The 15,304-nt window shown below is 39.4% G+C and overlaps 1 protein-coding gene across 2 annotated transcripts in view; it reads left to right on the top strand.

The window, feature by feature from the left end:
• The window catches only part of LOC143221881 (CD151 antigen), a 163,916-nt gene that overhangs the window by 35,927 nt on the left and 112,685 nt on the right, over positions 1–15,304 (top strand). The window contains exon 1 of one of the 2 annotated variants that reach the window (XM_076447499.1): positions 11,913–11,977. The exons of the other annotated variant lie outside the window; for it this stretch is intronic. Within the exon in view, the coding sequence (XP_076303614.1) occupies positions 11,928–11,977 (50 nt within the window). The 5' untranslated portion in view covers positions 11,913–11,927. Of the gene's footprint in view, positions 1–11,912; positions 11,978–15,304 lie in introns of those variants that run through there. 2 annotated transcript variants of the gene reach the window in all.

Here is a 15,304-nt window from a genome sequence, read left to right as displayed (position 1 = left end):
AAAAGCAAGGGGGTGGGGGTGAAAAATCGCAATTCGTTAAGAATTTCCGACAGCCACGGACAATAGAAATAGAGTACTCGACGAGAGAAGTACTGTAACGCGACCAGGTGGAAGAGTTACGTGGCCAACCCTCACTCTCGGGGCGAAGACGAGTGCGGAGTCTCGGAAACGACCCCCTTCACAATTTTAATCGGTATTAAACTGTGCACGATTATGCAAATCCGAGCGTTTTACTAGTTTACCGAACGCTCGACGAAATTCGTTTACCCCGGTCCAGTTTTTGCCCCGGGATAATATAATTACGGCGTTTTGCGCGGTAACGTTATCCCCGCGTCCTTCTAATCGGCCGTTCTTGCTCGTCTATGGTGTCGTCGCCGCAGATGTTTGCGCACTTTCGGCGATTATGGTCGCTTTTCCGATGCGAGACACTGGGAGTTGAAGTACAGTGCAGTGGCTATGAAAAGTATTATCGTTTCGTGGAAAAGGGTCGTAGAACTATAAATGTGGACTCGTTTTAAAGATTGGAGCCTCTACGTCTATAGTACGTCATTCATTTTCTTGTGGGATGTTTTTGCATGATACGTCATTTGAACATCGAAGCTTCTTTTCTACAACGACATCTGAAAATTTGATCTACGATTTTTTTAAACTGCTTTATAAGAGAAAAAATGTGATGTTGCTCATTAAAACGATTTCAAAAAAAAAGATCGTAGATCACATTTAAAGACATCGTTGTAAAGAGGAAGCTTCAATCTTCAAATCCTTAGATTCATCAACGAAACAAATTTGCCAACATTTTCACAGACGTTTTAATTCTAATTAGAGCCGCATCAATTATTACAGAAAACTTTATAGCATTCCACAGGCTTAACAGAAGTGATAACAGGCAGAACGTGATTGTTCATAGTTCATAGTGTTCTTTGGGCTCAGGAAGATTGCACTGGGAGGCTCCCCTAATTTCCAGATCGTTACATTATACACCGGAAAAGGCTCTAATCTTCTTCGAGCTCCATAATGCAAAATGTTCGAAACTCCCGGGGGGGTTTTAGGATCACAGTTCGGAGCGGTGGTTGTAAACGAGTTCCAAAGTATTAGCGGGAGAGCCGGTGATGTATTCACCATGGTGACACTGAAATTTTCAAGGAGCTTTGCGAATACGGCGGAAGTCAAAGCTGCAGGGTTTTGTTCGCGCGGTTCCCGGGAACGAACCTCGTAATTCATTCATAAGGGACGCGACACTGACATTCCCGCAAGTTCTTAGGGCTTCGTACACGTTCTGTTCCGGCGGCGTGTGTATCGATCGAGAAAAGTCTCGGAGAGAGGTGAAAAGCATCGATCGATACTCTCCCTTTTTCTCTCTCTCTCGCTCTCTCGTTCCAGCGAGACGCGAAGAAAGCCATCGGTTAAAAGCCTCGCGAATAACCGGCGCGCTCCCTCGAAATTGGAAGTGGTCCACGAAAGTTCCCCGGAGACATGTAAAAATTTTTAAGAATCGTTCCGTCGACCCTTGTACCTCATGCTTTTCAGGGTGCACCGCCGCAGAGAAAATTGGCCGAGTCATTAAGCACCGAACTATTATACGTTGTCGAACAGAGCCGCTGCTACCATTATTTAGTTTAACAAAGAAATCTGGGGAAGCCAGGGCAACGAAAGTTCAACCCTTGGCCGCGATATTTTTTGCTCGAATCGGATTCTTTACCGGGACTCGAGAACCAACGTAGCCACGGCTTTAATATTATAATTCATATTGTTGTTGATTTCGAGCGTCGGGGACCCCGTGGTCAAAGTTAGGTTGTTAATAAAGATATTAGAAGTGGAAGAGATACAATATAAACAGAGAAAGAAACACAGATCATTTTATTGGACAATCTGAAATACAGGCATCTTATGTACAGACAATTTCGCGATAGAGTGCATTTTTGATCAAACGGAATCAATAAAATTCGAACGGACTGTCGAAAGTACAATGCAAACGTCCGCAAACTTCCAAATTAATCGATTGCGTTTGTCCTTCCATAAAAATTTCTAGACCAATATCTTTTACTAAAAAGAAAAAAGGGGTGTTGTTACACCGGGTGTTGGATCGATTTGCCATTTGTTTCAGAGAATTTAGATCGATTCATGCCGTCTCGAGGATCGAGCACGAGTTGATGCGTCGATCTCGAATCCTGGGCAGCTAATGAGGCGCTTCTCCAGAGCGCAACAAGACCTGCGGCCGCGAACGCCGCTACGGCAAACGAAGTCAATTTTGAAAATTGCCTGTGTGCGACTAACAATATAGAGTATACTGGAGAGCGTAATTTGACCGGCCCACGGCCAGATAACTTTATTACACGGGGTTTCCAGATGTTCTGGGCGAGCCAGGCCCGCAGGGCTGCCAGAATTTCAACAGGGTGGCGCGCGAGCTGTCTCCAGGGTGCAATCCACTTACATAGCTAATACCTGCCGCCGTCAGCCGAACCCTGGCTGAGGGAGAGAGGAGATTCTATTAAGCTACGCCCAGACCATCTTATCAACCCTCGACTACAACCCACCGTCGAGGATATTCGATTGAAAAGTCCCGGAATCGTTTGCTTCTAGACACGCAAACTATCCGAACGCATAGAGAAATGTTTTCCCGATCTAGCTGGCCAAAAGTAGATTTTGCGGCAGGTCACTGCTCTTTTTTCAGTAAAAATATTTTAAAAAGTGATACAGGAAAAAATCATATAATACGTCTTAACTTCCTACGATCTTATTTTTCATACAAATGCACCGGTGCACAATGGTCTATTTGGCCAGAAAAAGTGTGAAAAGCTACTTTAGCGTTATTTATAGGCTCAAGGTTATAATATTATATGTCGTTGTGGATTCGTCTTAAAATCAGCTACAACATTATGAAATCCAAAATTTTACCATTTAAAAAATCAAATTCACCTCTATTTTTTGTAAAAAAAAATTTTTTCCAACCTTCATATATTGACATTGTAGACGTCTGAATACTATTCCTCTTTTGTTCGAAACAGTTTTTCCTCAGTCAGATTATCAAGAAGCCTTTCAAGCCTTATAACTTTAAAAATATTTAAGGAAAAAAATTTTATTGTAGTGTTTTGGAACGCTCTCAAAACAAGCTACAAGAATATGCAATAAAAATAGGGAGTTCTATTTAATAAATTGAAGATGACCTTCACGTGATTTTCAAACGTCTATCCAAGGTCAAATCAACGACACCATTTTATGTCCTTCTTGAAACCATACAACTTTTGTCTGAAACATTTTTCTCCAAAATGCTTCATTTCCGAGATATACGTCTGTTTTACTTTAAATGATTCACCCGGTATATTATAAGTACATTTCTAAATTTTTACCATTAATTTTCATTCGAAAATACATCAGAAATTTCTTCGTCAGATAATGTTTCTTCTTCATTTGAGGCCAAGCGTAGCCAAATGTACAGGCGTACGCGAAACGCTGCTAAAAGCTTCATACTAAATTAGCTATAATAATCTTGTTTAATCTTGTCTAATTTTGTTGGCTTATAATCACAAATCTTTACCGAAAAAATGAGACCAAAAGAGCATCCAGACATTCCAGACTCGCACAGAACTATAACAAAATTGTCAATAAATTTTTGTAATCGTAAAAAAACTTACAGAATTATATTGGTAATGTTCAAATGTTAAGAACTAAGTATACTAATTTAGATGATAACAAAATGAAATCTGTGCGGAAGTTCTCTGTACACCTACCTGAAAAACTTTTGTAATACAAGAATTTACACAATTTTCTTTAAAACACTTGGAAATCGCCAATGAACGGACGCTGTTTTAGAGACTGTTTAAGAACGCAAAGCGCGCCTTAAAATCTCTTGACTTTCGATGAAGTTTACTACTTCACGGGTGTACAAATAGAAAAAAACAACTTTGAAGCCTTATTCTTCAGACCTTTAACTAACAGTTCATTAATGATTTTGTTAGACTTCAAGATGAACTTAAAAAGAATCACAATGCAGATAGGCACCTCGTAGAAAAATTAACTGGCTGTTAAGAGGATTATTTAAGCCGATTTTACAATGTACGCGAGCACGCGCTGTACGATAGATCCATTTTGATTTCAAAGTGTTCGAGAACTGGTGGTAAAAAATTAAAAAATCCTGATCAGCTCGACGATGCATAAACTACGAAATATATAAATATATAAATACATAAATGCCGAAACTACTTTCGGCAGGAGTCACTCGAATAAAATCTGCAAAATAATGTCATCGATGCATCGATGGATGCAATGGCGCAATTCTCGCGCGATCGGCGAACCTGTCCCGTTTCAGACAGTAGCGAGCCTAATTAATTCCCAACAAGGATCGCCGTCGCTAATTGTATACCGTTCTCCTTGTCCGCGGGACGCGAAAGAGTCTAATTATTTTTCACAAGGCGCAATTAACGCTCGCCAGCGAGAAAGCGAGTGCACCGGCACCGGATTCCATTAATCAAATTGCAAACTGCAAACGGGTTTCGCGGGCGACAACTATTGGCGTTTCGATGGGAAACGGTCCCTGAAAACGATGACACTACCTCCGCGAGGACAATCCCTCATCTCTTCAACGGGGTATTCTGGTTTTCGAAATCATTTTGCTACGAATTTTTAGGAATCTTTTCGAAGAAACTATCGCGCGCGCGAACCTATTGTAATGGGATTTTGCACACATATCTACTAGTATCTGGAACAGATGTGTGGTTTTTTCGAAGACAAAATAATCACGTCAGTTATTGTTTTTTTTTTATAGAGTATGGTTTGTGTGTGTGTGTGTGAACATGTCTCCATTTAAATTCAAATCTCGCAACCACCGTAATAGAACATGCTAGGAATTATTTCAGGCAGTAAAAAGTATTTTAATAATTGTTCGGATATAATCCACAAATTCACGTAAAATTTTCCTAACTGAAATATATAAATTTATGAAATGTCAATAGTCTGTACATACACAGCACAGATCTTTTCCATGATAGAACATTTGAAACTATATACATTTGAAAATATACAAATCCATATTTTCCGAACAACGCATATGAATTGCACAACAATGCGCACTAAATTGAGAATTTCTGTACAGAATTTTAACGATATACACTCCCGTCCATAAATCACACTTACTTCAACAAAATGGTAATTAAAGCATACAAGCTTGCAGCTTGATTTTATTGTTTTATTTTGATTAGTTGTGTAGTGACCTCGAAATTCACTGCGCACATTTCAGAAATCGCGTCCAGCTTTCAATCGATGTTGATGGCTGAATGTGCCTTTGATTCTGTGGCTTGGAGATCGGTGCAAATCTGTATCCGCATAAACGTCCGCTGGTCCAATCATAAGTTTTAACGAGTTCATGTAGAACAATATTGCTCTTGTTAAATAGCGCGGTAACGGAACGAACAGTTTCGGTATCGATTGGCCACCCCCGTCTTCAATTATTTCCAGACACAGCACCGTGCTTTAACTATGTTTCATTGCTGGTTTATGGGTTCGGAATCGCGCAACTAATTTGAAGAAATTTTACGGTCGCAACCGCTCGCGATAGGATAGCCGCTTTTCGAATTAACGACGTCGCCGGTGAACAACGCGTTCTTCTTTGCGATATATGGGGCCGGCACGCTTTAATTTCCTTTTCTTTCACCCGTGATCTACGAAGAAACGACACCGTTAACCGTATTTCGGTCGTGCCGGGTGTTTCATAATAAATTTCGCTGCCTTAAAGCTACGGTTCTGGCACACGTGGGAAATGTCCGACGTTGAATCATTTTTTTCTGCGAGTTTAAAAGTGGATTGCACCACTGATACAGTGGGAGAACAATTTTATTTCGACAATTTTATTTAGAGAATTTTAAGCTTTCTATGGCAAATGCATCTTTGACGATTTATGGCTAGGGTAGGGGCTGTTGTATCGTACGTTGGCTTAATCCTTCCTGTCCTGAGTGTACTTTACAGGACCATTTTTAATAAAACATTGAATTCGAAACAAATTGCCGGGGCAGACAAATTAGGAAAATATTAAAAGAAGTGGATTTTTTACGATTAATTTCGCTTGGCATTTTGACGATTTATGGCTAGAGTTGGGGGCTGTAGTGTCGTACGGATAGTTGACTTAATCCTCCGTGTCCTGAGAGTACTTTACAGGACCATATTTAATAAATAAAAACAAAGAGAGAGAGAGTACAGTCTGATAAATCAGAAAAATATTAAAAGAAGTGGATCTTTGACGATTAATTTTGTTTAGTATTTTGACGATTTATGGCTAGGGTTGGGGGCTGTAGAAGGGCGGTGTGGCGCAGCAGCGCCTTCGTCCACAATTTTCGATACACTGTTGTTACCTGCCGACTATTTTTCTAGTATTCAGCAATCTTCGCTGAACTGCGCTAGAAAACACATTCTTCGTATAACGATCGACTATTTTCGTATTTTGCCATGAGCTCGGATTCTCAAAAACGCAAAATCAAAAAGAAACATCGGCAGTTTATCGTTACTAGTTGCACATACGAATATTTTTTTACATTTATGAATAAAAATGCTGTTTGTTTGATATGCAGTGAAAATATATCTGTGCTGAAGAAATATTAACATTAAATAATATTAAAAATATTAATTAACATTAAACATTAAAATAATAATATTAAAAGAGACATCATGAAAGTGAACATTCTTCCAAATTTAATAATTTGCAATGACAGTTACGCAAGGTCATGGCGGGTCAACTACAACCGAATTTAAATACATATATGTACATATACTGTATATATTGTATATATATATATATATATATATATATATACATATTTATATATACAAAATTGTCTTGTCCCTCGCGAAATCCCGGTGGAACATCGTTTAATTGGTCGTTTCGCGGAGAAATTGATCGGCATTTGATTAATTAACACGGTGGGATTTATCGTACTGCGGGCATGGCGGATTTTAATTTATAAATATTCACATCCCTTGTAACCGAATACTCCCTCGTAAATAAAATATTAACTAACGTCCGTACGAAAATTAATACTTAATAATTCGAGCAGCGCGCGTCCGCGCAGAACCATTTAAGCTTATTGTTAGTGCATTTGCGGCGCAAACAATTTGATCAATGCGAACGCGCTGCGTGCGCGAACAATTTTATGGCTGTGATTATTGTGGATCCGTGGCTTCGTAATAATGTGCGAAGTAGTTTTCGAAACAGAATTGTGGCGTGTCGTTTAATGTTTAATTCAATTAACTGGACAGTATTTATTATTATCGCTATATGTATATTTCTTCTTTGTTATCAATTTAATTGAATCGTACCGATTTGTTCTATAAGATTTTATATATTGTTCTATACGTTAGAGTTAAACTGCGAATCTTTATGCAAAATAGAGGTGTTCTGCATTGATTGTGGAAAGCAGGAGTGAAATAAAAATTGATTTCATCCCTTAATGACTTTAGTGCATTAAAAACAACATTACAATCTTCTTAAATTTCTCTAATCTTCCCACAAAATCCGCAGTCTAGTTAGAGGTATTTATCACTGCGTACAATTGTTAATCGCCATTCATAGTTGTTAGTCTACGTTCTTCTTGCTGTTAATTGAATTTCAGCTATTAAGAAAGTGAGAACACACACACACACACCGAAAGGCTTATTCTAATCGGCTGTATTAACACTAGGCACAATTGTCTTTCTGCACGAACACTGTCGTGGAATAATTGTTGTTTGAGAATATCATAAGCCGCTTTCCTTTGAAAACATTGATCCAATTCCCTCGTCCACTCTACCAACGAATGAAACAACTCGAATTTAATTATTCTTCTATCCACGCTGTAGAGTTGGGAGCCATTCCCTCCATTTGTCAAGCATTTGGGATTCAAAAGAGTTTCACGATAAGATCCGCCCGCTGGTACAATTTCAGAACGATTCTAAAATCGAGGACAGGTGAAGTAAATTATGCACCGGCTCGCTAATGAACGGACGACTTATTGACTTTAAATGGAGAGTCTCTCGAAGACCCGCATAAATTCAAAGTCCCATTGAACGCCGCCGATCAGGAGGGCGGAGAAAACGTTGCTAAACGATTCACGAATGAACAGAAAAAGAAAAAAGGTGCGATCATCGGGTCCGTCGAAACGCGAAAGCTTTCGAGAAGTTCGGGTAAATAGCCTGCGAGCTTCGCGAAGTCTTTGATTGAAAGCTCGGGATATTCTTCTCGACTGGAAGATCTGAAAGTTGGCTTGGACGGGCTTCGAAAGATTGCTACAGAAAACGCTTCGGTTTTTCTTTTATCTTTCCTCGACCGCGTCCCACTGGAGAACGTGTAAGCCGCAACCCCCGTTACGTTTTATTGACAATTGAACAGCGAAAATGATAAAAGTAAGTGCTCCGAGCGAGCGGGAGAACCAAAAACCACAACAATGCCGGTGTTTACGGTGCCTCTCCATTATCCCGGAATATCTCTCGGCAAACATTGTTGCTGCTCGAGTGCCATTTTTCTTCCTGACGCCGCGCCGCGCCGCCTCACAGCGACCGAAACGAACAGATAGTCTCCTGTCTCGATTTTTATTCCGTTACATTTATTCTATTGTATTCGAATTTATTTTAGATACTTAGATATTCCAACTCGTAGTTATTAGGGAGATTAGGGAAATGACGGTGGAATCATTTTATTTCTAACCTCAAAATGTTTAATGTTTCCGTTCTATTTCAGTTACCTCTGAATTTAGATTTTTTCTAGTTCTAGTAGGCACTCATGTAATTATCCTCGGTATGTTACGTTTATTTTATTAGTAGGATTTATTTGTATTCTTTAGATATTTTACTTTGCAGTCATTGGTTAGAGGTTAACAAGATAGCGTCGTAGCCATTTTTTTTCTAATCCCAACATGCTTCCCATTTTGGCTCTACTTTGCTATCTTTCTCCAATTCAGATTTTATTTGGCTTTGTGGTTAAAATAACATCTCTATTTTATTGTCAAGATTTATTTGATATATTTCAGACAATTTTAGTCATTCGATCAGTATACATACACACATAATATATTGATTTGAAGTGTAGAGCAAAAATGGGTGAATTATTATATTAGGATCTTTCATGCGACTATTTCTGAGGAGCAAACGAGGGTTAAATAATTTAAACGTGCTTCAACATCCACTTTCCAATACAAACCCGTCTAGACGACTGAGTACGAACAACGCGAAAAGCAGAAATAATTAAAAAGGTCAGCCAAATGGTCAAAGCATACAAATAAGATTCCTCTCTGCCCCGTTTCGATCAGATTAATATGTAAATCCCGCTTGACCTCCAGAATTAAATTTTGCTTAATCAAAAGTGACGCGCATCGTTGACTAAATTGAGAATTCTTTTATGAACACTATAAAAATTTCAAGCTTGGCTTTATTGGATTCCGACGGGTGTCGGTATTGCCGGAGTCTTTTTGAGACGTTTTTTTTAAGACGAATGGAACGTGCTTAATATTGCAAAACGAGACGGTAGGCGTTGTAACGCGACCGGAACTGACCCAGGAGAGTCGTCTTCCATTCTCTCGTTGCTTCTTCCGTCTCGGAAGTCTTTGATACAAGCCCTTGGATATTGTTGACGAGTGAGGGATGAAAGTCTGCTTGGCGAGCTTCAGCATTTCTCAAGAGAAAAGCTTCAATCACCGAGCTTGCTTCCTTTTATCTTTCCTTCGATGCTGTTTCCCTTTTGGCTTTAAAACGCGTCAGCCCGAGACCTGGGATATTTATTTCATGGAAAATCAGGATGCAGACGTCATCAAAATACAATACGTAGCGTGCAGACTATTCCTGTACGGTAACCCTCGCTAGGTCCTTCCGATCCTTGTGCATTCAATTTTCTTTACACATTTGTGAACCTGCTTCTTTGAGATCAACGTTGATATTCTTCTTAGATATAGGGTAAATTACTGCGGGTGTACGTTTTACTGCGGTATTTTTTCGTAATGAGATTAAAATATGTAAAAAATAGATATTTTTTGCCCTGAATTTTGTACAATTTAATGAGATTGAGAAATAAACATTCTCATATTTTTGTAATATGAGAATTTGAAAAAAGCGTTCTTCATAGAGGGTAAAAATAAAACCATTTTCTTCGATCTCTTTTTCTTTACACTGCTTTAAATTGCATGGAGTCAAGTGTTATTATTATTTCACATACCTACTTCGGTACACTAAAAATAAACAAATTAAGCATTACGTGCAATAAAAAGTGAAGGAGGAGCTCATTACTGTGGCACAAAAATCACTAGATATGTTCTTAATACTGCGGTGTGAATTATGCTACTACGATGGGAAACGAGGTTTACTTCAGCCTAACCTCCGCAGTAACACTTTCAATATATTATTATCGATTTTATTTTTTAATATTTTCTTATATTATATTAGGTTTTAAGGGCCACCAATTTTGTTTCTATTCAGAACATAGAATGCTTCCATAAAATGCTTACACATATTATTATTTCATGATAAATTAGGAATAATATTACAGTAAAGTACAATCGAAGCATGATACCGCAATAATCGTTAATGTTACCCTAAAGGGTACACCTAATTTCTAGAATGCGGATCTATATGCAAAATAGAAACTAGCCATATAGATGATTCTTTCTTCCTTTAGTTGCCTAAAAATAATATATAAAATAATAATAAATATAATAATGAAATAAAAATATATGTTTAAAATATATTATATAAAAATAGTATATAATAAAATATTATTCTTACATTCTAACATTCTTACATGCGTAACTCCCCTTCCTTATAATTGATGTAGACATTAGTTTGCATAAAGATCCGCAGTACATACTTCCATCTCAAATTCTAATTGCGATATTAGTGCGCCATTTGCCTTTTGCAAAGTGTCGGGACACTTATTGAGGGAGCCGACACCGCGATAAGAGTAGAAATGGCTTCAGCGATGATATAAAAATTTCACGGCGATGTTCATTGGCGCCCCGCGGGTTTCGATTTTATTGCAGCTTCTCGCGGCGCTTTTCAGGGAGCTGTGGAACATGCTTAATATTGCAAAACGAGACTGCAGGCGTGTGTAACACGAGCAGAACTCGCTCGGAAGAGCCGTACTCTGTTTCGCATCGCTTTTGAATCGCGAAACACGCGGAATTGCACATTCGCGAGTCCTTGAAGTTAACTGCTGCACTGGGCTATAGTAAATTATCAATCAAGAATATCACCACTTCTATTACTGCAAAAAGAATCGTCTTATCACTGGTTACAAAAAAGTAGTCGATTACACGCTTTACCTATTAATGAGTTTTTGGAAATTAAAATTTTGTTGAAATTGCATTCATCTGTTTGAATGAAAATGAAATTTTAAGTCTACCTGTATTTAGAAGAAGCTTGAAAATTTTCTTTCAAAATTCGGAGGAAGTTGTCACGTTATATTAATTCTATTTTGTTATTAATGAAACTGCTATCGCTTTCGAACAATTTATTGAGCAACTCTGAACTGTTGATCATAACTATTTGGGCATTTGTTGAAGTTGAAGGCTATTAGAAAATTGTGTAAATAAAATGTTAAAAAATTCGAGTCCATCGAAATTGCAAAACGTACAATTCGTCAAAATGAATTTCTTCAGGTTTGAGACTGCAGTCTGCATGCATCCCTCAATTGCACAAATTCGGTACATCAAATTCAGAGTGCAGTGAACATTTTACGATCCTAGTGTGTTTTTTATAGGGCTCTCGTTATGGAGACTTATTCAAACTCCCCGCAAATGCCATTAAACGTGATGCACCGCAGCGATGCGCTTTTCAAACCAGCGAATTCACTATTTGTTCTGACTGGAAGAGCTTCGAATTTTTGTGGTTAATTGTATTTGAGTAAAGTACGCGAACGAGCTAACAGTCTTTCAGAAAATAACTTCCCCGAGGAGAATATCTTCATTTCGTTATGGACTTTTATGGACTTTAGCGGCGGCTACCACGGTTCCGGAAAAATAAATGTCACCGGGTGAGTCAACGGCAGAATTCATCTTATATACTTATACATAGCATACACGAAACGGGCATTACGAATTACAACACTTCGCAAACGACCAGAGGTGCATCTTCACTCGGGCGAAAATATGTCCAAAAGAGAAATATTTACAGATGCCTGTACAATTTCCTTTGATCTCGCCGCTTCATCGCCGAATACTCTACTCACACACGTTTCCGTTTCTATCGCTCGTGAGAAACTTTCTGCAAACACCGTCGACATGACTAGACATGACGATTATCAACCCATAAAGGGGCCTCCGAAATGTACTTTATAAATGATTCCATTAAATTACAGCCTCATAACTGACGAAACACACTTTAAATCAGAATAACTGTTGTATAAATGAACCAAATTTTTTGGAAGGTGGAGTGGGAGGAAGGTGAAGGTCCGCCCTAGTTTTTGCAAAGATGGACTTTAAATTGATGTATTTTCAGTCTGGTATGTAAAAACTTAACGTTGTTGGTATCAAACTCTTGCCACAGTTATTACTAATGAATTAGTATTATGTAGGATTCTAATTTTGCTTGAAAATTATCATTTTAATAGGTTATTGTACAAAGTGTCAACTAGGACGCACTTGCCCCGAAAATAGGGCAAATCCGTCTCCGAGAGTTAAAAATGCTTTCGAACCGTTTCATGTGCTACGGGGCAAGAAAAGAATAATTAACAGGACTGCTTTGAATGCTTCTTATTGTATTAAATTATATTGTTTAGTTTTATAGATATCCATTTTTAAACAAAGAAGTACTTTAAAGTACTTTAAAGTTTGAAAATGCTTTCAAACCTTGTTCCAAGTACTACGGGGCAAGAAAAGAATTATTATCAAGCGTGCTACAAAATGTTTTTTATTGCATTAAATATATTGTTTAGTTTTATAGTCACCCATACAGCTTAGTGCGCATTTACCCTACCGTGATAGTACGGACTTGCCCCGTGTAGTAATATTTATGTTTTTCTCAATAAATTTTAAAAAATACAATAAAAACGGTTTATTTAATGTAAACCTACATCAATATTTGTTGTACTTACCTAAAATAACAACTCAGAATATATGAATAACTTGTAAACTATTGCACGTTCAGGGTAACCTCAAAGTTCTACGTGTACCTCGCACGCGACTGTTTGGCATTGGTTATTTAAGCGAGGAAAATACCTTTATTCTCGGGCGACATCTATGTAGAATAGTTCATACCAACTTATACTACATTAATAAATACAAGCCAGCGAAATTTCGTTCATGTTATAATAAAAATAACCAATTAACGGACTTACCCCACTCCACCTTATGATGAAAATAACAGTTTTCCACGATTTTCTGTATATTTTCGCCTTTTTATTCTATTATTCGGCGATTTTCACCATTTTTAATCATTTATGACTAATAAATCAATTTAAACTCCCTACAAAACCTATTTTTTAAGGGAGTTAGACGATTTTTGACAGACTCGTGTACAGAGTCGCCAGATGTGGGGAACGAGCACGAATTGGGGGGAAGAAGGTACCCTCTCTCAACCAGTACCGAACACATGCACGACAGAGACGAATCGCGTCACGTGACCGGGTCGCGACCGGGATGCTTGGCGTCGTCGAAGGGGAAGGTAGATTGGGGACACAAATCTTGATCGACTCTGCTCGTGTATCGCCGTACGAAATTTTGAGACATTATCGGAGGCACGTTATACGATAATCGGACGGTGGTTTAAGCCCCCGGATAGTCGTTTAGAATTTTACCGGTCGGTTCGCGGTACAGTGCCCGTTGAAAATGGCACTAGAATGGCCGACGGCGTTGTCGTCTGAATGCCCATAGAAAAGTTTGGAGAACGTGGCGTGCTTAACGCCCAATCCCCGCGGACGGTTCGCATTAGCGGGCCGTGGCTTATCTCGGTTAAATGCCGCGCTCGTAAATCTGATTGCGTTTGCACGCCGCGCTTCGAGAGAGTTTACGCTGCTTCTGGCCACGTCGTTTGTAGCGTGTCGTCGCTCGCCGTTCACGCTCCCGAGGAATCGCGTTTTGGGGTTACAAGTACTATCACTAACCCTTGCGAACCCTTGCAGGCCCTTTTCGGGAACTCTTGCGTGTTAATTCGTAGACGCGAAATGTCTTAACCAAGATCGATCGTGGCATTCCTCTTCCTAGAATCCCGTGGAAAGGTGTTCTTCGTTTTGATTCACCATTTTGACCACCCTGAAAAATCTCACAGGATCAATGTAATTTAGTTAGTGAAGTTAATGTTTTGGCAGAAGACAATGAGTTCATTCGTCATAAAGTATTCGAATTTTCCATTGCAGTTGTCCTGGAGTGACCTTGAATGACCTTCATAATCTGTCATTGTATTTGTCTGAAAGTGCTCTATTAAGATATAAATAAAGAACCATATTATTCTATTAAGAAAAAAAATAACTGTACGTAAGATGTCGGAAAATGTGACCTTGAGATGATCTTTATCCAAACAGATGCCCTTCAAATATTAGAGGTGGCAGAGTGAGATAAGACACCCGGTGACAATTCACAACGAAGAAACTAATCGTGAAAACGAGCGATAAAACGGCGGACCTAAAATTTCCTGGCGCAATAACGCAAGATTCCGATATCGGAGACTCGGTTCGAGAGCTAAATTGATATGTAAATGACCGTGGACGACGCGGCATGACGGCGCAAAGGTTAATTAACATATCAAGTCGCCGGCCTGCCACAGCGGGAACGAAATCCACGAGTCGAGATTTATGCTCGCCGCATTAACCCCGTGTGCGTCCGTTTTCGTTTTCCTTCGTCGAGCGACTAAGGTAACACGGAGCGCGTGCCCCGAGATCTTGTTTCAGAAGCAACTGATTCGTGGCACTCATCAGCACGTCCATCTTCCACGCGTGATTGAACGCGCTTTCTAGAGCCATTCTCATGCAAAGGACACCATCGTTCGTTCGCCTAACAGAACGCCCGGGGTTTGCCTAACAGCGAGCACCTTCGACTCGCGTTATATTAAACGACGACACCGACGATGCACGCCGGCCAATTTCCGTGGAAATGGATAGCGCTTCTCGCTCTGGAGACGGCCAACTTAGTTGAAAAGTAGTTAAAGACAAACAATGCTTGCTGGGGGGGGAGACAAACGCGGCCGACACGCCGCGGAACTGCAATAGCGATAAACCACTCGGAATACCGACCGAAAGCGATCGTTCATCAATCTCTCCGCGTAAATTATGACTGGGTCACGACACCTTGCTATCGCGCGAACTTCGGCCAAACTATACTGCGAGCGCACTTTACTCCACGAAGTTGCTCCGAAATGAACCCTGCTT

The sequence above is a fragment of the Lasioglossum baleicum genome, chromosome 3, assembly GCF_051020765.1.
Source record: "Lasioglossum baleicum chromosome 3, iyLasBale1, whole genome shotgun sequence".
Taxonomy (NCBI): domain Eukaryota; kingdom Metazoa; phylum Arthropoda; class Insecta; order Hymenoptera; family Halictidae; genus Lasioglossum; species Lasioglossum baleicum.
The sequence above is the reverse complement of the archived record's forward strand: the minus strand, read 5'-3'. Positions and strand labels throughout refer to the sequence as shown.